The sequence below is a fragment of the Branchiostoma lanceolatum genome, chromosome 11, assembly GCF_035083965.1.
Source record: "Branchiostoma lanceolatum isolate klBraLanc5 chromosome 11, klBraLanc5.hap2, whole genome shotgun sequence".
NCBI lineage: Eukaryota > Metazoa > Chordata > Leptocardii > Amphioxiformes > Branchiostomatidae > Branchiostoma > Branchiostoma lanceolatum.
This window is the reverse complement of record NC_089732.1, coordinates 8,203,093-8,226,958: the sequence shown is the minus strand read 5'-3', so window position 1 is coordinate 8,226,958 and position 23,866 is coordinate 8,203,093. Positions and strand designations below refer to the sequence as shown.

Genomic DNA, 23,866 nt, shown 5'->3' with positions numbered 1-23,866 from the left:
GAAAAAACAAACAGTTCACAGTCCAGACCTACGAGGTTATTCGCTAGGCTTAACAATAAAGTGAGCTAAAGTCTGATAAGACGCACTTGAGAAAGATGCCTACAGTCGCCATGCATCAGCAGTTTGCCCTCGTATGATTGGTCAAACCTCTGATTAAGTTATCTGACTTTGTTGCCTGTGTTCTTACAGCCTGGCCTAACTGGAGTCCCTGAGGTGACTCACACCCCACTCACTGGTACCGAGGAGTATCTGGTACTCGGTTCTGACGGGCTCTTTGATAAGCTGCCATTCGAATCCATCCGACACTCCGTCTATCGAAGCTACATGTGAGTCCCTTTTCATTTAGTCACATTGAACCCTTTCGTCTACTGGTGTAGTTGAATCATGCATGTATATATGTGCACTGGTCATTTTCTGATTTCTTGATAACTGTGCACACAGGGTAAATTTTGTATAGAAAAAAATATTCCCAAAGTCTAGCATGAATATATTTGTGTGTGAGTCAGGTTGTCACATGTTGTATCTTACACTGAGTTTGAAAGCAATGGTGGTACAAAAGCACCATTTAAGCAATTGAATGGCCCATGAGTATTTTGTTGGCAATTGTCTTTAATGTAGAATACAATAATAGAATATATGTAGAAATGGTTAGAAGGTCTACATGTAAGTGTCACAGGCCGGTGTGCAAAAAGGTGGAGGTAGCTTAAGAACAGGGATGGTACTGTTAAAGTGTGAAGATGCATAGACAGGAGACAGGGTTTGCAGGCAGCCAGGATTAGCTCTAATAATTTGGTCACAAAGAGCAACACAGGCGGCAAAAACAGGCAGGTTTTCTTTAGCATCACAAAACATTGAGTCAGGTAGACTAACAAGAATATCAGACTGCAGACAGACAGAGATAGCACCAAAAGGTAGGAGGCACTAGCAGTTTTACATAGTGCAAGCATGTTTTGGTTACTATCGCTCAGACTTTAGCAGCATAACTAGTTAACTTCAAAAGGATTAAGTTTATTTGCCCATCTGATGATATTGACCAACAAAAAACAGGAGAACAGCTCTTCTCAGCTTAGTGCGATGAAAGTTTTTTCCAGAGAAGTTGTATACAGCACAATGATGCTGTGCAATGGGATTGATATAGCTTAATAAGAAAGAAAAAAGTTTTCAAAAGACATCCCGTCCATCGTTTACTTTCAAGTTAGTAATAAATGTCCACACGAACACACACAAGTGCAGGAAGAAAGGATACCTAAGGCAGGCAGGCAGGCAGGCAGGCAAGTAGAGACATTTTGATTCATCTTAATTTGAGTATGTCTAACAATTTGTTCCCAACTCCAAAACAGGGCTGTACATATCATCCACAACATATGGTTCAACCATTTATTGTGATAGAATCTGTACCTGTCTGTGGCAACATCTTGAAGGTAAGGTATGATACAATTATTGTACTTCTTTGCATGGTGATGGTTTACTGGCTGATTGATTGATTGATTGATGGGTTGATTGTTTGAGTCACTGGTTACTGATTTGGTGCTTTCTTTGGTTAAGTTAGTTGGTTATTGACTTGTTGCTTTGTGTTTTGCAAATTGTTTGAAATGATGTACATGTATGCTTTTCAGGATTTTGACAGAATATCAAGCATTTTCAACGCTCCATTTCCCAATGTTCAGCTAAACTTTGCAACATGGTACCGTTACAAGTTTAACTTACATGTGAAATTTTAACATTTGCAGCACCTGAATTTGTGCAGATTAACACAATTCCAAACTGTAGTAGATAGAAATAGATGGCATCCCTATTTAACAAAAGATTCTATATGAAACTGTTACTTTATCAAATATGTTTAAAATGTAAACTTTGTTGGTAAATACTGATGATGAATGAAAGGTTCTGCAGCCTGTGAAACTGTGAATAATTGAGGTTCATCTAACTGAGTTTTACATGTCAGACTGTGGGGGATATGACAGTGTTTTTTATTGAAACTCTAAGTTTCCAAAACTGTTTGTAGGTGTACGATTTTACACAAACGCCTTCTTCAACAGGAGACACAATGGGTGCCTAGACAACGTCTCCCAGGACCTGTACGTGCGTGCGCAGAATGAGGGCGCCAGCGATAACATCACGATCATCACCATCTTCTTCACACAACAGCTGTCCCGTCCGTACCAATCCGAGGACGAGTTGAGAAGAGTTAGCCGATTGTCACATTTTGCGCAGTGGGATGATGGAACCTCGGAAGAGGAGGTCTTGCCTGATGACAAGTTTTCGGATGAATCCGTTGGAAGATCCCAAAATGAGGATGAGGACACCGCTCCATCTTCACGACCGCCCTCCTCCTACTACGAGGTTCCTACTAAGAAATCTGACAAGCACCAGAGCATTCTAGAGAGCAGTTCATCGCTTGCACCAACTTGCAAAGCCATCACATTGTGCCAGAAGGTTACTTCAAGCACACCAGCTCCCAAGGCAGCAGTCGTTGTGCGCCGATCATTCTCGTCCCCTCCTCCTGTGCCAGCCAACAGCCCAAACCCAGCAACTGACACTCCGCCATCCAGTCCGGATCCGGTTGTCAGAGTACGCCCCATGGAGCCACGGCCACCCGAGCCTTGCCTGTCCAAATTGTTCAAGCCCCACATGTACGACCAGTGGCAGAGAGTACCAAAGAAGATCAAGTCAGTGCCTAGTAAGGCACCACTCCCTCTCAAAAAGGTGTCAATAAATAATAACACCTGCTTGAAATCACAATCAGCTGCAAACACAACACTGAGGTATGATAACAAGTCGGCCAAGAAGGCTGCCAAGGCACCCGGCCGGGCCACCGCCACGCATAAGGTGTCCTCAGCCCCAGTGCTGAATATGTCCAAGAGCGTTTCAACTAAGCATCTTGCTCCACGAGAGACGGTCAGCTGCTCTAAACATCGCGAGCTGTCATCGTCCGGTAGCAGCCTGGCAAGGCCAAAGAAGTCCGTCTCACAAGCCCGCGGATGTGGAGACGAGAAACCAAAGAAGAAGAAGAACATAATTAGAAGGGCCCTGAAGAGCGGCAAGAAGACGGGACAGGAAGCGTTGGAGGGCGGACGCAAGGCACTGAAGACGAGCCGACAAGTCCTGCGCACAAAGGTGGCCTGGGTGGGAACCCACATCAACCGCCTGGGCTCTGCAGTGTCGAGGAAGAACCGTGTGAATCCGCTTGCGCCAGGTTAAAATATGGAATTGGGGGAGAATCTGGGAGTAGTCATTAGTCCCAACTCATTTTGCCCTAATAGCTAGACTTACACTAAGTTACAGAAAATCTCAACTTAGACTTTGATATATACACAGAACAATATAACTAGTTAGTTATTATTACATACATGACCTGTTAAAAAAAAACCTAGACAATAATTACCAAATTAGCACCCTCTAGTTTATCACACAATAGTACCCTAAACTCACATGAATTATCATTAATTGCCCTAGACTTATATACACAAATTTTTGTTTCACTCAAAACGAACATAAGAGTAAGCTGATAGAAATTAGTTTTCAGCATCATCAGAGGTAACTGTGGAGGTGGTTTCTTTGCACAGTTTTTTGAGCTATGTACATGTAGAGGAGGCAGTAAGTATAGAAAGTGGTAAATAATACACAGTAAGTTATCCTCTGGGTTTGTTCAAGGTGTCAGGGCTTTGACATTCAACAGAGTCATCTAAACGATGAATTTACAACGATGAAAAAGATTGAGAGGTTGGCGAACTGGTTAGTTTCACAGAGGAGCTTGGACGATGGCCAGTATGATGTGTCCAAATGCCGTGGCTGTTATAATTACCAGTGGCACTTCCCTGGCCCGGGGACTTCCCCCTATGTGGCCATTCTCCCCACTCTTTAAATAGGTGTGGACTGTCCGGGGGGGCCTCCTTCAGAAGAATTTTAACATTCAGATCAGCAAAAATGAAAAACAAGCTAAGGTAACCGATTATTCAGTACATTCATGGGTTCTTTCTCCAGGCTCGTTTTTTTGTCAGCTGGAACGCTGGGCGCGCCCCCCACTAAATCTACGCATGAGTTTCTGATACAGGAAACTGTTGATGGGGGACGGGGGCTAGGGAGGAAGTGGTTGGAGTCAGAATGAATGAATGAATGAATGCGCGTGTGGATGGATGGATGGATGGATGGATGGAAGGATGGATGAATGAATGAAAACGTTATGTAGCTGTGTGTGAAAGGCCAGTGGGTGGGGACTGGGTTTTGCCCTGCTCCAGGGGTTTTGGGGGGCCCTTGGGGGCAAGTTAAGTCCCAAGGGCCTGAAGAGGGCTCCACCACTTTCTCCGAAACTTCCACCCCCATCTTCAGTTTGCCTGTATGCAGGGCTGTCTCCAGGACCCGTCCCTCCGTCCCGGGAGGGAAATCTGCTTGTTGGGACGGAAAAAAATTAAAAGCTGGAGACAGCCCTGCCTGTATGTCAGCGGCTAGGCTGATTTTCTCCAGTGCACCCCAGATGATCATGAGGTATCAGCGGCCATTTTGGAGCTGACGGTGTCGGAAGACAGCCACATGAATCGTCCATGGCAGCCTGGAGAAAGAGACCCTCCACAAACTGACGACATCATTCAATCATTCTACGATGAACCCATGAATGTACTGAAAAGTCGCTGTTTATAGTATAATATATAGCTTGTTTTTCATTTTTGCTCAGAAATGGCTCTGAAATGGACCAGAGAGCATCTAGATCTTAAAATTCTTCTGAGGGAGGCCCCCCTCTACAAGGTTATTCTGGAAGGCTTCTGAAACGTCCCTTTTCTTTAAAAAAAAAAGAAGGAAGAACAGGTGGGAAATTGGTCATCAAAAAAAATGTGATCACACAAAGGTGCCAAAAAAGGGCTGCCAACTTATTACCCAGGTGTATCATCGAGTGTCGGCTTCATGACTGAATTTTTTTTGGTACATCCACCGATGTATTCTAGAAAGAGAACTTCAAGGCTTTTTTGTAGTATTCTGAGGTTTGGCCATCAAAAAAAGGTAACTAAAAAAAAAAAACATTGTCACAATGCAATGAGAAACATTGCTCGCTGTCACTTGGGTACTCGCTATCACCCGTAGGGTGGTGGTCAGGGAGTGGCGCCTCTGCCCGTTGAGGAGCTAGGGGGTGTTTCCTTCCAGAAATAACCCTGCTCTGACCACAGGTGGCCTGCATGCCTCTGTGTTCCCTCTAAAATTGCAGCAGTCTATGTTTTGGCTATCTGTATTTTGGACCATCAAGATGGCATCTGAAGCAAGCTGACTGACCAGTTGAAATGAAAATGCTTAAAAAAACAGTGGTGACTCTTGAATATTGTATAAAAAAAAGTGGTATTAAACATCAGCCTTGTGTATAAACCATTTTATAACTTTTACCTGCCTCACTCTAGCTCTCTCTGTGCCAAACCCTCAGAACCGACACATTTTCTGATGGTTACATCAAACTAAATGATCAGCTTATTCTACTATGCAAATTTCCTGCAAGCACTTATTGCCCTCTACATTATGGCCCCACTGATTTGGCAAAACACAGCTTTTGCAGGTTCATGATATTAATAGTCATTGTGCCTTTATCCCATTTTGACAAATGCAACTTGCTTAATCATATGTTAGGTGTGAACATGTATAACTTGCTATTGAACAAGTAGATTAAACATACATGGAACCCATCATTTACTACACATTTCTCTGTTGTAAAATATTAAGTACACATTTAATACCATGTAGATTCTATGAAAACTCCCTGTGATTCCATTAGTTCATGTTTCTCTGTTCTAAGATAACAAGTGCACAATTCATTCCTGATTTATCTTTTTAAGATATAACTTTCTTGTATAACCATCTGAAAGATCTTTGCAAGGACTACTCCCAGTGAATCCCCCAAATTATATTATATGATTTATTATTACATGTATATTAAAGATTATATAATACTTTTCCGGTAAATCCTTGGCTTTGTTATCACTTGTACAGACTTGCTAAGGACTATGATACTATTTCTGGCATATGTGTAAGTAAAAGCAGAAGGATACCGTAAATCAAAGTAAGTATGGTAGAGAGTGCATTGTGACAAAAAGGAAGCCGAATAACGTAAAAAGTATCCTTTTTCTGAAATTGGAACAGCGGAAATTCAGCCCCCATTTTGGATCCCCTGTTCCGAAAAGGCCCGTATCTCGCTGAGGAAGGGTCTCTCATTCCCAGATTTGACCATTTCGTGACTTGGGAAACGGGATCGGCTCTTGTAGGGTTTTTACTCAAGTTCTTTCCTACCATCGTTCTTGACATTGAGGCTTACTCTACCTACCTGAATATTATGATTTAATCAGCAATGAACCGTTTCATTCTTTTATTAGCTTCTTCCAAGACAGAAATTCCCAGAATAACATGTGCAAGCGACTAAATTTGGTGCTTTTTTGGTCTCTATTGTCAACATTTCTGTTTTTTATAAGATCCATATACAGTTCTGGAATCAGTGCATATATACTTTCCTGACACTTAAAATGTTGCCACTAGTATCTTTCGTTCTAAATGAAATAACAATTTTCTTTATATACTGTGTTCTTATTAGATTCTTGAGACTGTTAAGTAACACATTTTCAAGCATTAAACACAGAAGATGAACTGCTTTAGAATGGCTTTATTTTAAATACAGTCTAATGTACACCATGACACAGAATAAGTCAACTTTTTTCTCATTAGAATAATAAAGATAATAATAATAATAGGAATAAATAAACATGATTCTTTGATTAATTACACATCCATTGTTTTCAGGATTGTACATGATTACATTTGGAGCTAACGACTACACATTACCTCCCCTTTACTAGAATAAATATACATGTCAAATAGTACACTCTTACCATACATGAGACATTTTGGTTCTCACTAACAAAGGAGCTTATTTGATTCTATAAATGAGTAGAAGAAAAAAATTTGGCAATTTGACACAGACATTAGTACAAAATATGAATTAAGTGCCACTCTTCAAAAAATAAATAAGGACGATAAACGTATTTGGTGTGCACTTGTTACAATGTGACTTGAAAGACCAGTTAAAAAAGGATGTTATAAATACAAATATGGCACGATCGAATTGAGATATACACGTACATGCTTCCCTGCAAAGGAGAGGGGAACAAATAACATTTCTGGGTTAATAGAAACAAGTCAACGACAACAATTGTCTTGTAATCTCCTGACTGAAGTACAGGTATAAGTCTTGCTGGGGTAGCTATATGTAATACACAGAACACCAAAACAGTTAGTGTAGTTGTTTCTGCACACTAGTGTCATAACACTGATTGAATCATGACAATAATATTCATATTTTTAAAAAAGACCTCTATTGTCCATAATTCCTTTTCAGTAAATCCTGATTCATTACATTCCAGTACATATAGAACTATTACAAAATTTCCAGTCATAATTCTCCCTCAGCTCATACAAAATTCTCACTTTCGCGACTCTCCTGAATCTGTGGATGAAATTCCACGGCCTTTATCATATTGTCATGGCAACAGGACACTGTCCAACAATGTCAACCAAACTTCCTCTGAACTAGAACAAAAGCAGACTTTCCGCTGTATTACTTCTTGGGTCTTAGCACCAGACATAAACACAGCCAGATCAGACACTTGTTAGTCTCGCTAGTACCACACTTAACAATTGAAAAAAAAATTATCTCTTTTCCATATTAACTTACAGAAGCATATTAACCTTCTCCTTGTCATGGGTTCATATAGGAATGAGAAGTGTACCACTTACAGCACAAGTTAGCCAAAAAGGGTTAACCTATTATCATTGACACAAAAAGAGAAGTTCCTTGAAAAGTTCGGACCTGATTATCATTGTCACACCAGCTTCTCCAGTATCTTACAGGTGTAACTCACAAAAAATAACATTGACAAAGTTTCACATTGAATGGATGGCACAAATAATTTGTTCCCATCATAGAGAAAAAAAAACTAATACGACTCAGGAATAGTACTTTTTGCATTACAATTCATAGCAATGACAGCACAGCCCCCCTCCCCCTACTGAAATTTTTCACATCTAAGTTGGCAGTGGTTACTTTCACCTAATACTGGACCTTGTCTATGAAGTTACTTTTACATGTCTGCATGCTACAACCTACTAGTACTGGTTACAGGTCTCAACTAAAGTTGTCGGGATTTTGTGTCAATATCACTTTTTAGTTCTTCTGATCCAGAAGTGATTGTATGTTTGGTTCTGAGAGTAACATGAAATAGATAACATCTGTTGAAGAGTAGAAGTTCACATCTTGGTGAATAGTGTTCTGTAATGTTTTGAACTCGTGTCTACGGCATGTTTGTAACATGCAACAATCACAAGAGTTACCTTTTACACCACATCAAATGATGAATGTTACTACGACATGATCTCTTAGTTTTGCTATGTCTAATCTGGATTATAACGACTGATCTGTGAGAGTCGGACATCAACACTCGGAGACGTCAGCGCTGGGATTGTCTGTCAGGGTCCAGGTCTCCATGAGGTGGTCGATGCTGTTCCACCGCTCCAGGATCCACTGGTCGATGTCTGACCAGCCCTCGTCCCGCGATCCGTAACCTTCCGGCGAGGGCTGGGACCCGCCCATAGCCATGACGTCCCGACTCATGGACGGGGACAGAACGGCGCCGCTGTCCAAACTGTCCTTTGAACGAGAAGCCTTCGCACCACCCTTATAAGGAGAAGTGGATGCCAGGAGAGTGTCCTTAATCGTCTCCGACACAAGTCTGTCTATATCGTGGAATTTTGTACTTAGATCTACGTCAACACTAAGATCTTGAGGACTCAACGCGCGGACATCGATTCCTTCGTCTACAGACAGACTCTCAGGAACTGGAGTCTGCAAAGACAAGCGCTCTGCGTGGCGGGCAAAGTCACGTGCTAGCAGCCTGTCCTCCTCAAAGTCGCTATCCCCCTCGTGAATAAACAGGGCGCTGTCGGTCGCAGCGCGTGCTCTGCCCCGTTGTCGACAGCTACTCTGCTCTGCCCCCTCACCCTGGATACCCGCCCTGGCGAACGGAGCAGGCCCCTGCTGTTCACCTCTGGAATCCCCTTCAAATGACCGTAGTCTCCGTCTCACGATGCTTTCTGAACTGGAAACCTGTATTGTTGGCGTGTGCTCCTCTGAAGCTGACTCAGCTCCTGGGTATCTGTAGTGGAAGAAGTACTCATCGTTACCATTACCATCCAACAACTGATATTTAGAAACACTTTCTTTCAATTTGCAAGATGCTAAAATAGCACTGCACCCTCGAAATTTGATAAAACACTTTCTATTTAATATCTAGATTTCAAGTATCTAATATAATCTCCATGATTATAAGAATCCTCTCTTATGTTGACATGAAACTTTACTGTACATTCATATCATGAAGAAGTTGAATATAAGTTAATTAGATTTTCAAAATTCCCAGTGTCTTTCCAAAAATCTAAAATGACAAGAGTTGCATCATTGAAAAAGTGCTCACCTTGCGTGTATCTCCTCAGTCCGGCTCCGTTGCAGGTACAGTTTTCTGGGTCCTCTCAGCTGGCTCATGTCGATGTACGCTTTCTCAGATCCGCTCGCCTGGCCGCCTCCGTCCCTCGGAGAAGGCTGTTCACGGTGATGGTACGGCTTGGGAGATTCTGTCAAGCGCTCGCTGGAATCTGTCAGCTGTTCTCTGGAGCTAGAGGAGTCCGACAAGCGCTCTCTTGATTTTGAGAGTTGAGCGTAGTCGATGTAAGCTTTGGCAGGTGATTTTGGCGTCTCCTGTTGTCTTAACTTGGGACTGGTGGCGACCTTGGAGTCACCTTCATCGTCGACAGAGGATACGCCAAGAGCCGCTCGGTAGGGTGCGAGATTGACATACTCCTTTTCATGCTTCCTTGATATTCTTGACCTTGGCTTTGCCATCAACTCCTCAGCATCGTCCTCAATGCTTCTATCACCAACAACAGTGTCCTTACTTTCATTCGCAATGTTCTCATCTCTCTCCTTCCCTTCTGTCTTCCCACCTTCACTCCTTTTCGGCGACTTCTTTTCTTCCGGCACTCCGCCTCCTTCCATGTCCATATAGTCCTCCTCGACAGTCACCCGTACCCGAGCGGGACGGTCCCCGCGGAAGCTCCGGTCCCGCTGCACCATCTTCCCGCGCTCCACCATCCTTCGTTCCAGCGTGCTCTGCTCAATCTTCCCCCCCTCTGCATTGAACTCTTCCATCTCCTCGTAACTTTGGTATCTGGTCGGTAAGTTTGCTGCTGTCTCTTCAAACACCTGCAGGTTTGAGGGAATATTTGAATAAGCTTAGCTGTCCAAAGTAATCACAGGGGTAACAGTATAACACCAAATCATATGTAGAAGAAACAAATTGTCCTACCAGATCATGACACAGAATATCATTAAACGTGGTATCTAGCCTTCTTTAGTATCTATTCAATTCCAAAGAGTCGCTACCCGTGCCAACAGAAGCAAAAGCTGAACAAGGCTTTATATCAGGCTAAGAATATAAAGAAAAGGTTTTAGAGACTGCACTATGATGATGATAGACATGAATTACATGTACATCCATAAGAGAGAATATATTGAACTCTTAGAAGTTGGAAAATAGATACATAAATGGAATTTGGAAAATCTAATCGCCTCCAACTCTATACAACGGCATATTTTTTCTATCGTAACTTTGGTGGGTGTAAAAGATATTTGACTTTAGAATTAATCAGATCTGCCAAATTTCCCGCTGTCTTTCAACATTTACAGTGACAATTTAACCTTATTCTTCCTGCCCCACCCCCAAATCAATACAAATGGAGGTTAAACAGCTGTTCTAACCTCGTCGTACACCTGTAGCCGCCCGGTGCGTGGACTCCCATCTCGTCCCAGGCGCGGGCTGGGCTCATGCGACCGCTGGCTCGTGTCGCTGTCCGTGCGGTCTGCCTCGGGACGGCTGTCCTCACTTGAACTCGTGTTGCCACGGAGACGGCTGTACAGCAGGGTTGAGTCCGACTCTGGAAGGTCGTTGTTGTTGGGCTCGTCTTTGTCCTCTGGGTCGTCGTTGGCATTTTCCTGGTCTTTGTCTGCTTTGGGATCTATGAAAAGTGAAACAAAGATTTAAAAAAAAAATGGAGGGTCTGATCAAATCTATAATAATCTGAAAACTATTCCTTAATTTTTCATTGCAGGGAAAAACATGAAAACTCTTCCTGTAGTGGTATGCATACTTTCAGGTAGAAGATTGCTTAAAAATTAAAACTCTTGAAGGCTCTAACCGGCAGTTTCTGCAGTACTACTGTACTATGCTAGGAGGCCTTCCAGTACCAGCACTCTCCGTCTGCCAGCTACAACTCCAAGAGTCACAATCATTCCACATAAAAGGCTTGGGAACTTACAATTGTGGAGAACTGATGTATCCAGCAGGCCTGCAGTACTGCTACTTATTACTAGGTGTCCTTCTTGTACCAGTGCTCACCTCTATCTGCAGGCCACAACTCCAGCAGTGTCTGCAGTGCAGCGATGTGCTTTCTGAAGTCTATGGCAGCGAGCAGGGCTCCCTGTGCCCCATCCACATCTGACCCCTGGGGTGGGGAACACAGCACGGGGCCGAAGCACACCGCCAGGTTGTTGTAGTCCATCTTGTTGACGGAAGAGTTGGCTGCTACCCGCTTCAAGTGGTCAAGCAAGTAGCCAAGGGTTAACTGTAAGGCAAGATGTTAGATTTAGTAGAGGCAGTTGGTAAAGATTGTCATGAACTAGCAAATTCAAACATTACAGACTACCAATAATATTCAATCCTGAAGATACTTTTGATTCCCTTGTCATTGATCCCAAAAACTTGTAATCAGTTTCTAGTGATTATATTGAAATGTGCTGTATGATATTTGACTGGGATGTCAAAATACATAAAAAGAAAATATTGCTTGGGGAAAATCATTTTTTCACTTCACCATGTAAAACCTTGCTTCCTTTCTGGCAACTTTTCATATTTTCTATGAAAATACTGGTCATCATTTCCGCCTGTGTTCCTACAGCTAGTAGTGACGCACATGCATGCTAGCACCAAGGCTAAGGCCATGTCTTCCAAGGGTGCCACTCCCACCAAGGGCAACCTTCAAGTTCAAATGCCAGACCTCAAAGTGTGGTTCCAGTTATTCCAAATGAGAAACACAACACCGGAAATCAGAAGATGACTTATCAGACTGATGGAATATGAAGCAATTTGTCTTCTTGGAATACTGTCTTGGTATTGAAATTGTCTTTTTGACCTACATGTATTCAGTTTGCGATGTTCTTAGCACATCTAGACTTCCAGTCTTTAGGACCAATGTAAATGTATGTCTTGAAATTTGTGACCAAAATGGCCATTGTAACTTCTACCCCACTGGGCTATGGTAGACACAACTCCATTGCAACAGCTTAGAAACAATCAATTTTTGATAAACCTCCCTCATAAACCTCATTAAGCTATCTGGAACTGCAAACTAACCTTCACCTAACCCCAAATTTATCACAGTAGGGGGGAGGGCATCTGACCTTGAACCAGCTGGTTTTGATTAAAGGTCGTGTTAAACTGTCCGTCAAGAGCACTTTGAGACAGCGTAAGTGATTTCATTTGGTAGTGGTGTCAGTGAAGTTGAGTTTACAGACAGGTATGAAATATTTTGGACTTTTCTCCATTCAGCAATTTCTGGTCTAGTTAATAAGTCAGTCTTTCCGAGAAGGCAAAAAAAAAAACAGTGAGATTGAATCTATTTATTGACTAATCATTTCTAAAAAGTGCTCCACAACATCTTGGATAGTTCTGTAGCTTTGTTTCTCGTGATATGTTGAGACTTGAATATAGATATACATTCTGAAATCCCTAAATAGGGACCTGGTGTCAAATCTGAGGCCTATTCGTGCAACACCCTAATCTTTTCAGTTAAGTGTGTTGGGTTCTTTTACATGCAGAGGTTTGACGCTTGAGGCTAACACATAAGGCTCCCTCATACACCGGGCCACTGGCTTTACTTCACCATCCAAAATGACAAATGCAACAGCTGGGGCCATCCCTAGGATTGAACTCTGGTACCGTATTATTCCGAACTTTGTCATAGCCTTTTCTCTAAACCATGTATTCCACATTAACCCCAATTGTATACTCTACAGCCTTCATCATGCCCAGATGTTGGGCATCCTTCTTGTTTTTGTTATGTTCTTGCGGAACAGATCTTCTCTTTCCAAAGGTATCAGAAACTAGTTTAACATTCGGATATCCCCTCTAATATGCCTTCTCTTCAGTTACTGATGACAATCTAATGATAACCTGATTTTTGGACCAGTGCCAAGTACTTTAAAGTTTTCCAAAGACTTCTTGTCAAGTTTTCAGGAACAATCAAGTCTCATTGAAAAAATCTGAAGACTTACAGAATTGACACAGAGATTTTAAACCCAAGTTTCTGATGCAATGGTTTTAAAGGTAACCATATGAGAGATGGGGGAGGGGGTGAATTGGACCCAGGCCTGAGTCCACATGTCTACAATCAAGAGGAGCTTGATTGGGTGATAGGAGCATTTGGAGAATGCCTTATCAGACTTGAGGGGGAAGAGGGGTGATGACCCTGAGCCGAACAGAGTGGAAACTTATGGCCAGAAACTATCCCCCTCTTTACACACTCACGAAGGGCTGCAACATCTACTGACACCTGCAATCAACCTATGCAATGTGAAAAGGTACAAACTAAAGGTAGTCCTATAGCCTTTTTGAGGCCGTAGGGGCAGTGGGTTGTTATCCACTGTGTTTAGGACACGGTATTGGAAGGCAGAAACCATCCCTCTCCTTCCACCGCCTTTTACCTCCCCAACCAAAGTCAGGTACCCATTTTTAAACCTGGGTGGAGTGGGGAAAGTCGCAGTGCCTTTGTTTCTGTCATAAAAGTTTATAGATATGGCAATTTCATTTGAAAGACTACAAGATTTTTCAAATTCCTGTGAAAAGTGATCAGACATAGAAATAGCTAGTTCCACCTGTTTTGTGGTGTATATCATGGCTTCCACAACCATCAACCAGTAAGCTAAACCACCAGCTGGTGTTTATTGGGACTATTAATCACCAGGAGGTGGTTAATGGAGCTTTAAACTACCAGCAGGTACTTACTAGCTGACACATCTGCCAATCACTAAAATGGCAGCTTCCGATTGGTCAGTTCAACTGGTTGTAGGATAATCTTTTTAGTGGTAAAATTGAACCCTTCAGATAAAAAGAGATCAAACAAAGAAAGCCACTTGCATACACAATAGAATTCAACTTCAATAGAATTTTAGGGCCTCTAGTGATGTCACAGAATATGGCAATTTGGCTCATGGATTGAATGATCTAAATCTTCCCTCTGGTATACCTAAACGGAATAATTTACAAGAATTTAGAATTCAGGGATTAGAGGCCCGGACAATGAATTATGTTGCCTGTTGCTGTACGATTCTGTGAACGCTAATAGATCTGTCTTGATACAAATGTTGCCACCGACCTTTTGAACAGCACCCAGGCATTGCAGCATCTCTTCTGGGTCCCTGTCACAGGGTTTGGCACAGACGATATCAGACAGGGCGGGGGAGAACAGCGGTTCTGGCAACTCACGCAAGAAGTCCTTCAGCACACCTGTGGAAAGATGATGGTCATCATGTCAAAATTGCATAAGTCATGACAGAAATGAAAGCCATATTACAGCATTTTATATCAGTGGATTAAACCCAGCAAAAACACTAACAATGAGTGCATACCTGTTATGACATTGATGTCAGGGTACTTGTCTGCTGAGATGTCTGTTCGAATGCTGTCGATCTCAAACTCATCCCGCAGATCCTTCTTTCTGTAGGCCGAACCACAGAGTCTGGAAAGAAAGGCAGAAAGATACATCAGTGATGACATTGCTTTCATTGCATTTTTAAAGGGACAAATTGGTAAGTGAGGGCATGCATAGATTGCTTGAAAAAGATATGCTGAAGAATGCTCAAATGTTAGTGCAGTGCTATTTGGAAAAGTTAGAAGTGGTTACCTAAAGTGAAAAGCAACATCAAAATACCTGTAAATGCCGACCACGCTCAAGCCTCTGTCCTCCACCTCACTGACACACTTCGTGATGACGAGGGGAATGTGGACCCCCCCTCCCTCCTCCTCCACAACCCTGTCCAGGTCCATCCCAAACAGTCTGCCCAGGCCGGGGGACGGGTTCAGGGAATGGACGCCATCCTCCATGTTGGGGTCAAGGGTCAAAGTCACGTACATGGTCCCCCTGGGGTCCATCTTGAGCGCTATTTTCTCATTGGCCTGTCTGGTGAGGTGCGACAAGTTCAGGGTGCCTGCGCAGTTGACCTTGTGGCGACGGATGTTGTCCCAGTTGTAGAAGTTGAAACAGATCTGGTACGCGTCGTTGAGCTCTAGTGCGAACTTCTCATTCCACACCACCTCTTGCTCCCCGTCCCGGACCACGGTGCGCGCCCGCGGAGCTCCGTCCACCTCGATCACACAGTACAAGTCCTTCGAGCTCTTCTTAAACACCTTCATACCCTTCAAGCTGTACAGTTCTATGGCCAGAACCCCTGAAACAGGGCACAGGCCCCCCTTGTTCCCATCGTCCGACTTACATTTCTTGTAGCTCCCCAAGTCTACAACTCGGCCAGCGAGGTCTCCGTTGGGAATTTTCTCCATAGTTCTGTCATTATTTGAGCGGTCGCGGTTAAACGAGCGGTACAGGCGGGTTCGAGTGAACACGCTGCCCACCCCCCCTCCACGTGTGGTTCCTCCGCTGTCACTGTTACTAGTACTGTCCAGATGATACTTTGCGACAACTTTCCCTTTATTTTGTAGAGATGACAGTTTCTGCTCTGGCGTGAGCGCTATCTCCGGCAGCAGAGCGTGGTTTCGCTGCGTCATTTTCGGGCTGTCATCGCTGTCAGTACCAATGTTTTGCCGGTTCTCTTCCTCCACGGACTGGGATCGGTTCGTCGCCGGTTTCTTCCAGCCAAACTTGCGTCCAGTCGTTGGCGACAGCTGGGACAGCGCCGACCAGAATCCTTCTCGTTTGGGGGAACGGCTCCGAGACAAATCTGTCAGAAGAGAAGAGAAAAGAAATAAGATTTACAACATTTAACAACAAACATTTGTGCACAAAACAAATATTATTATTCAGATTCAGCAATCTCTTAACCTCATCCTTGCTGCTCACCCCATAACCAATGCAAATTTCCAGCCAAAGGGCTACTGCAGCAGGGGGAGGGTCAAAGCACACAATGACAGTATCTTTTTTCCAAATCACATTTAGAGTAACTTGTGGCCACTTAACCTTTCTTAAGAAATGACAAATACACAACAAAAATGCACAAATAACCTTCACATGTCATTTGACAGGTTATGGCCATTTCTCTACCTAAACGCTCCAAAGAATGGTGTGTAAGGGCCATGCGTCAATCCTAAGCCCAATCATTCACCTGACTGACCCCAAAGTATCTGACCCTGCCACTGTCCACGTGCATCCCAAGGTCAACATATCCAACCTAACCAACCATTGAAGGTCGCTGTATACACCTAACCAACCATGTAATGATATAAACACTGCCCACCTGGGCTAACACCTGAGTTACCTGCTTCCATCATGTAGCACGGTCAAACTGATGTTTGACATGTGTTCACAACATTGAAGCTTCAGGATTCTTGCAAAAATCATTCATCACACCAAACAACATCCCAGACAGAGTCTATTTCTAATTCTACCTAAAGATAAACCTACCCTCTAGTGTATGGGATCGTTTTTTTTATCTTGTCCACCCACAGCCAATATAATCCTTTTTTCGGTAACCTTATTTGGAAGGGAGGAAAAAATCGACACCAAGTTCAGACTGAAGTCCCCAGACAAATCAACGCCCGTCTGCCCCCACCCTTCACCCTCTGGGCAAACCAATTTACTGCTACAACATCAATACAATTGGATCTTGGCACCAGGGTAGGAAAAGCAGCAGATTTGATCAGTGATATTGTCCCATGTAGTATCGATTGCTGTCGACCAGTAAAAATTTACAGTTCTGATAGAAGGACCCTCAGTAGGTGGGTTTAAATCACAAAGAAAAACAAAGGTCACTGGCACTTAAGTTATAGCAAGTCTCGACAACTACTTGTCTACATTTTAGATCCAGTCTTGCTGGCACCAGCGATGTTTACTTTTGCATTCAACTTCTCTTCTTGATTGAGTAATAAATCAGTCAAAAGTGCAAGAACCCAAGAGGGTGGACATGTGCAACACTGCCATCAAGAGCCTTTTGCAGAATTTCATGTGAGGGATTTGTTAACAGTTGTAATGGATAAATTGTTCGCGAGTAATTGTAGTTGGCATGTTAGACTGAGAGAATAAGTCCCCTTGGAACAGACATTTAATAAAATGGAAAATTTGATTGAATTAAAGACTGCCCTAGGGTAGTGCCAACTGATTAGGATTCACCAAAACAAGCCTATGGAGGTTGTGAAAGGGAACAGATGATTCCAGTTTAAGTTTAAATTCATGCACATTTTGATACAAGGCCACCATCTCATTTTGAAAATAAAACTTTACATGTTGCATGTTGGAAAAACTCCAGCCCACTGCTTAAGCCGTGACAAGACATTGCTACAGCACTTCAACCTTCACTCTAATAAAACCAAAGACTTTTTTTCTGGGAAGAACTGTTTGAAACTCTGACTATTGAACTAGATGATCAATCGAAACTGCCAAAAAGGGAGGAAAATGGGCACCGCAGGAAGGGTGTGCCCATAGAGCAGACTAATCGCCATTTTCGAGACCACACAATTTCCTCCCTGCGCTGCCAGACATGAATACTCAAAAAGGACAAAAGGCCAATACTGTAATTACATGTACATGTATAACGTTACCTTTCTGTTCAGAAACATGTAACGTTTTATGTGGTGAATGTCTTAACCTGGGTGCAGCCTTTTCTTGAAAAGACATGGCACAGTCTGAAGAAAGAAGTACAGTCCATAACTGTTACATCTTATTCTGTTGCCATAGCAATACTTCTTGAAATACAATCGGTGACATTTTCATGTTCAGACTTGACAATCTTCACACAAAGAGTGTATATATTTATCTAAGTAAGGGGTGTATCTTGTACGGTAGTTGACAGTTGGCAAAAAAAAGCCTGATTTCAGTGTGATTATGGTAATCCGCATTACCGGGTAAGACATGAAGCAAAAAAGCATCATAAGTTTGGCCGACTTTGTCTCCTAACAGCTCCTGACCGGTCGGCCCGTCAACCGACAGTCGAGTGTCTCCCCGAGACAGATCAGGATTCGATCCACACTGAGGATTCACCCAGCCGTACGCATGTAGGGATGAAACCCACAAAGCCAGGTTTTCTCCCTGAATGAACAGGCAACATTTCGGACACGATAATTATGTATCTGCCCCCGGGCTTCAAAGGGACATGAGAATACATTTTGGTACGGCTAAGCCCCGCAGAAAAACACCCTTAAAGAGATCTAATCGGGGTTCCTCCCTCTGTCCCGGCATAATTACAAGGTACCAGTCACGGCTTTACATTTATCTGCTGGAACCTTTACTTGTAAGGCTGTTACAGATACACAATGACTGCTGTGCTGAAGTCACTCTTTGATGATGCTCTATGTGAGTGTAAGAAAATTTCTGTTGATATCATAGATTTCTGGCAAAAAAATATTTATATTCGGAACAATTCGATGAAACTTTACATCCGTTCAACTCGATGAAACGCAAACAATCTATAAAATGAACTACAATATCAAAGGTGGAGTTTTTGTTTCAAGTAAACATAAAACTGGATAAAAACACAGCCGTCATGTTTGTTGCAAAACAAAAGAGTTGGGGAAAAAGACCTTGAAGCATCAGAGAGCTAGGAACTGTTACCTTCTATAGGCTTACTTTTTCTAGAAGAAAACCAACAGCTGTAAATCTTGGAGGTAGCCATGTTCATTACATGCTATAGAAGTCATTCATGCCATTGTGTATCCTAGACAGGTGGGCACATCTGATTCTTTTCTCTCTGACCTTCCCAGTTACCACTCCATAACCTTTGCCACACACAGACAGGTGCATCTTGACCTCTAACCCAATTGGAGGGTACACAAAAATCTGATTTCGGAACTCCAATTCTAGATAATTGTAACAAATAAAGGAAGATCTAAACCAGAGCACACATAGCAGTATCCATGTTGCCGTAGGTTTCTAAAGACTACATGTTTTCCTCTCTTATGAGTAGGGTAGTGCTCAAAATGAGATTACAGAATGTCTATCACTTGTAGAGTCAAACCATCTGTTGCTACGAAAGATTTGAACATTATTGTATGTATGTTTTTCCATACAAAACACTGGACAGAATTAGAATTAAAATCACCTGTTGCCATGTTTCGTTATGCTATCGTCCTATATAAGTCAAAATACAGCAATGGAAGAATGCGTACCATTCAAGGACTTATCCATAGATGGGAAAATGTTACTTGAAGCTTTGAAGTCTTTACATTTTGCTTTTTACAGTAAAAGACAGTGTCCTATGCTGGCTACTATGTCCATGTCACTGTCAAGTTCATCCCCAAGATGAATACTCTTCTTTGTACTTATACCTGAGCCAGAACAGGCATTTTTCCTGGCGCCAGTTCCTTTCTGTTTTGACACTGACAAATCACCAACACGATAAGGTCTACAGCCAACACCCTATGAAATATCACAAGGTCAAAGAAGTACTGCTCAAGTTCTACAAGGAGGCAAGACTTTTGATAAAACCCAGACAACCAAAAAATACCAACCTTACAATGTTTGAGGCAGAAGAGAGAAAAGTTTCACTTCTACCGTTTGCGGCCACTGAAATGAAATGGATGGCAAAAATGGTTTGCTGATATTAATATTCAGAACCATACTCCTACGTAGCTTGATTGTCTGTCATCGATTTTGGCTGGTATTTCCGAGGCTCTGGCCAATTAATTTATTCTATCTAATGATGACCTTCGAAAGTAGGTCAGCAAGATGGCCAGGCTTTAGGTCTTAAATGCACTTGATTGCACAATACTCTGTGATAAGATAATCTGAATCTGATATGGAAAAGTAGTGACATAGGGAATGCAAAAGAGGGTGGGGCAAGATGCCTGTTTGACATAACCTACCTCCACCCCCATATTCAATTTTTATGGCTGTCATAAAAAAATAGGCAGCAACCCATCAACTGATTCATAAATTCAATCTTCCTTCGTTTTTTTGCCTTTTTTCTTTGTCGACTCTTTATTAATTTTCTGTAATATTGCTGCCCAATTGCTCCCCATACATATCCTCTGCTCGCTGATTGAAACTACAGCTCTCGAGGGAGCGCTAAAATGGCTCATAAAACCATTGTTCTCCCTGCACTAATGAATGAGACTCAAAATTTACAACAATACTATATTTCAATAGGACAATAAAAATGCTGATTTTCATTGTAGGCAATTCCGTAGGAGGTTATCAAAATGACACTCTATATCAACAGTATAATTATATAAAAGTGCCAATGGGCAAGCTCAGCTTATCAAGCTCTAAACCAATTAAAATCAAATGAGGAAGTAGCCTGTCAATGCTGTATACTATTCAAGTTATAAAGCTTGTTCTGACAAAATCAAACTTATGTTTCTGCGAAGTGATCACTAAGTTGTAAGGCCGGCTAGATAGAATGTTCAGGTTTCATACGGTACTTGCTACGATCCATACTGTCATATTGTGCACATCTGGCTAGCCAATGGTAGAGACTAGCACTAGCAGTTGCCTACCTTACCGAGACAATGTACCATGTTGACCATAACACTAAACTATAGCCAGCAATAATCCATTCTTCATGAGAACTCTATTATTGCCTGTTCCCCAGGCTTTCTCCTATAACAGTTCCTATTTCTTCAGACTGGGCGTGCAGAAACACATTTGTACTCGTACAATAAAACCCTCCATCCACTGCCTTGGTCACAATACATGTGCTATATTATTGTCCATTGGACCCGTATTGGGGGCCATTGTCTGGGACCCAAGTGCTTTTGTTCGCATCGATAGACATTGCTGGAGTACAAAATTCATCACCATGTGAATACGTTTTGTCCTCTGTAACGAACATTTGTGTTGTGTAGGGTGGTCTTTTCCTTCCTTAAGTGTCACATATACACTGAAAATATTCCATTTAAACTTGCATGTGGCTTAAACGATATCCTTGACGATATCAAGAAAAGAAATATGCATGTGGTACCTACTGCACGGAAACGTTGTTGGATAAAAATGATTCTTACAGAAAAATGGCTTTCAACTCTTCTGACAACGAACACCAAACATACAAAGTTAAAAGCCTGATGCTCTAGGTAGAGCTCTTTCTTTGATCGATATGCAGTTATACTAATTACAAGGAAAAGCAGCATCAAAAGAACAGACTCCTCTAGGTAGCCAACGGATCTAGTGTGGGAAAAGTTGGCCCTTTCATATGCAGAGCACCACTGGCATCAAAGACAGGAGTACAACAAAGACCTCCCTCCCACCTCGAAAGCGTTCCTTACTGTGTATGGAATAATAGTTGTTGCTGAACGGGTGAAAAAGCTTGGTTCTCCCATATAATGTCCTTGGTTCTTACCAACATAACCGACACGTTAGATTTAAAATGGTTCATAATAATAACAGTAAGTGCGAATACTAACTTTCTGAGATCCAGTTGCTTTTATTTTCCTACATCATTTTTTATTGGCCACAGCAATAAGTCTTTTTGGAGTGTGGCCGAATTGAGTGCCTCCTTTCATCAAAAGGTCAGGGTAGATACAGAGCCATAGACAGTTTTGATGGCCTGGGGCTCCAAATAATTAAAACCCCGGCATTAGTTCCACCATTGCCTGAAGAATAGGCGGAAAGTCGTTGACTTTTGTGAGAACATGTAACGGACTAGGAGGCTCAATTTGAGGGCTGGGCTCGCCCTGCCTTCTCTGTCACCTTGACATTTTCCATGTTGCCTTGGAAACCTGATACTATATTCAAGGTCAAATGCTGTATCTAAGATATCTTGTATTCAGCGAGAAACTATGCTATATAGTCAAGCCTGTTTTAAAGACAGAATGTGGTTCAATGTACCCTAAAAGTACCATCCATCAAGAACGCAATGAGACATGTCCATACAAACGGCACCCACCGACATCAAAGACACGCCAACTTTGATTAAAGAAATGAAAGCCGAAATCACAAAAATGGCCGCCCTACTGTTTGCTGGAGTCAAGCAACATACAGCATAAACAGATGCAAATTGGCTGCTTCAATCCAAGTGACCAAACAAGTGGAAAGTCTTTCAGTGGGGGATGGGGGCAAAGTAAATACGTTGTCTCCGAGATGAGACATCTGCTTCCTTGGAGGAACATAAAGGCACGGTCTGCTTCCTCTTCGCTGGTTACAACTTTCTTGTTAATTAATCTTCACAAAAGAAGGTCTGCTTATCTGAACATATCATATTGTATAGCTGATAACGTGTACAAGATAAGCGATAAGGAGAGCACTTAGCCGTTTGCTGGATCTTTAAAGTTAAAGATACCTACTGTATATCGAAAGTATTTTTACCTTGAGAGGAGTTGTCCATATCAGGAGGAGTGTAAAATGGGGCTGACAGCGAGGGAGGATGAAGTTATTTAACTTCAGTAATGTGTGGGGGCAGAAAGCTGTAGATAGCTCATGCTATGGGTCAGCAGCGACCCTGACCTCCATACACTACAGGCAGCCCGCACAATACCAGTGCCACCGAAAAACAGGAAACCTTTCCCCCATTTTTGTTAGCTGTCTGTCTGCGATTTCTGACGTTCCAGTTCTCTTATCTGGTCCATCTTTTATTTGGACGGTTGCAAGGAAGTCTTTGGGAGTTCCTGTTTCGAACAACTCCTTTTGTTGGTTTGATGTGGACTCACCCCCCCCCCCATACTGGAAGGTGGCCATTATTGGGGCGTACCATCCATCACCATGGAGGGGGTGTAATTTGCCAGCAGCAGGGAGCAAATATTGGGACAGATGGTGGGTGCTACTGTCTGTCCCGTTAATGGAATTACCAGACCTTGCACACACCCATGGCCATTAGCCACACAGACTTCTTAGGGAAATTATACTCTTTTTTTTGTCTTCGTCTCTTCCTGCTTCAGTTCTGAAGAAAGAGGACACAATGACCCAACAATGCAGTTCCTGTTGAAAGATACTATCACAACTAAAATCTCGAGGTACAGTTTTCAAACTCCTCTCCAAGCAGAGGTTCGAGAGGAGATTGCTTGTTACCTTCTTCTGATTGGTATCCACTTTCTGACAATCTCCCTCTCTCTAACCTCTGCTTGGAGAGAACAGAATGTCGTGTTGAGATGATCAACAATGGGAAGTAATAACAATGCTGAGAAGCAGTGTCTCAAACTCATTGAGGCAAATTTGGTATACTACGTATATTGTACTTCTTTGCAAGTGTAATAGAATGATCACAGGATGATTCCAGGACATCCGTGGGCTATGGCTCTTCCTGATACGTCACTTACATGTAAACAAAAACATAGGACCAAGACACATGTAAACAATAATAGAAGCTAGACTTCCATGTTACCACTGCTAACAAATGTAGTAACGTCTGGTTATGTTTGTAACTGGTTTTCATCCCTCATCCCTATTCCAGACAGAGGTTATAGAATTATAAATTCCAGTCCAGTCTTGAGCACCTTTCAATTCATTCTACTCTTAATAAAAGGCTTAAAGAAGAGAGGTATGAGGATGAACGTAATTCGACAGGTTATTGCCTGGAAACAGTGGAAAATAAATTTTCCTCGGGCGAACTTCCAAAGGTAATCCTCCACACACACAAATTTTA

The 23,866-nt window shown here is 42.4% G+C and overlaps 2 protein-coding genes across 3 annotated transcripts in view; one reads left to right on the top strand and one right to left on the bottom strand.

Moving 5' to 3' along the window:
• Nucleotides 1-195: 195 nt before the first annotated feature.
• Nucleotides 196-6,615, top strand: LOC136444605 (uncharacterized). The gene is made up of 2 exons (XM_066442233.1): nucleotides 196-326; nucleotides 2,040-6,615. Coding segments are annotated over exons 1-2 (1,164 nt in total). The 5' UTR covers nucleotides 196-324; the 3' UTR covers nucleotides 3,202-6,615.
• LOC136444603 (rho GTPase-activating protein syd-1-like) overlaps nucleotides 6,614-23,866 on the bottom strand; it is a 65,844-nt gene continuing 48,591 nt past the window's right edge. For both annotated transcript variants that reach the window (XM_066442229.1, XM_066442230.1), the window contains exons 4-10: nucleotides 15,061-16,084; nucleotides 14,759-14,868; nucleotides 14,506-14,636; nucleotides 11,472-11,697; nucleotides 10,835-11,091; nucleotides 9,495-10,279; nucleotides 6,614-9,176 (exon numbers count right to left, since the gene is read on the bottom strand). In XM_066442229.1, the coding sequence (XP_066298326.1) occupies nucleotides 8,456-9,176; nucleotides 9,495-10,279; nucleotides 10,835-11,091; nucleotides 11,472-11,697; nucleotides 14,506-14,636; nucleotides 14,759-14,868; nucleotides 15,061-16,084 (3,254 nt within the window). In that variant the 3' untranslated portion in view covers nucleotides 6,614-8,455. The remainder of the gene's footprint in view (nucleotides 9,177-9,494; nucleotides 10,280-10,834; nucleotides 11,092-11,471; nucleotides 11,698-14,505; nucleotides 14,637-14,758; nucleotides 14,869-15,060; nucleotides 16,085-23,866) is intronic.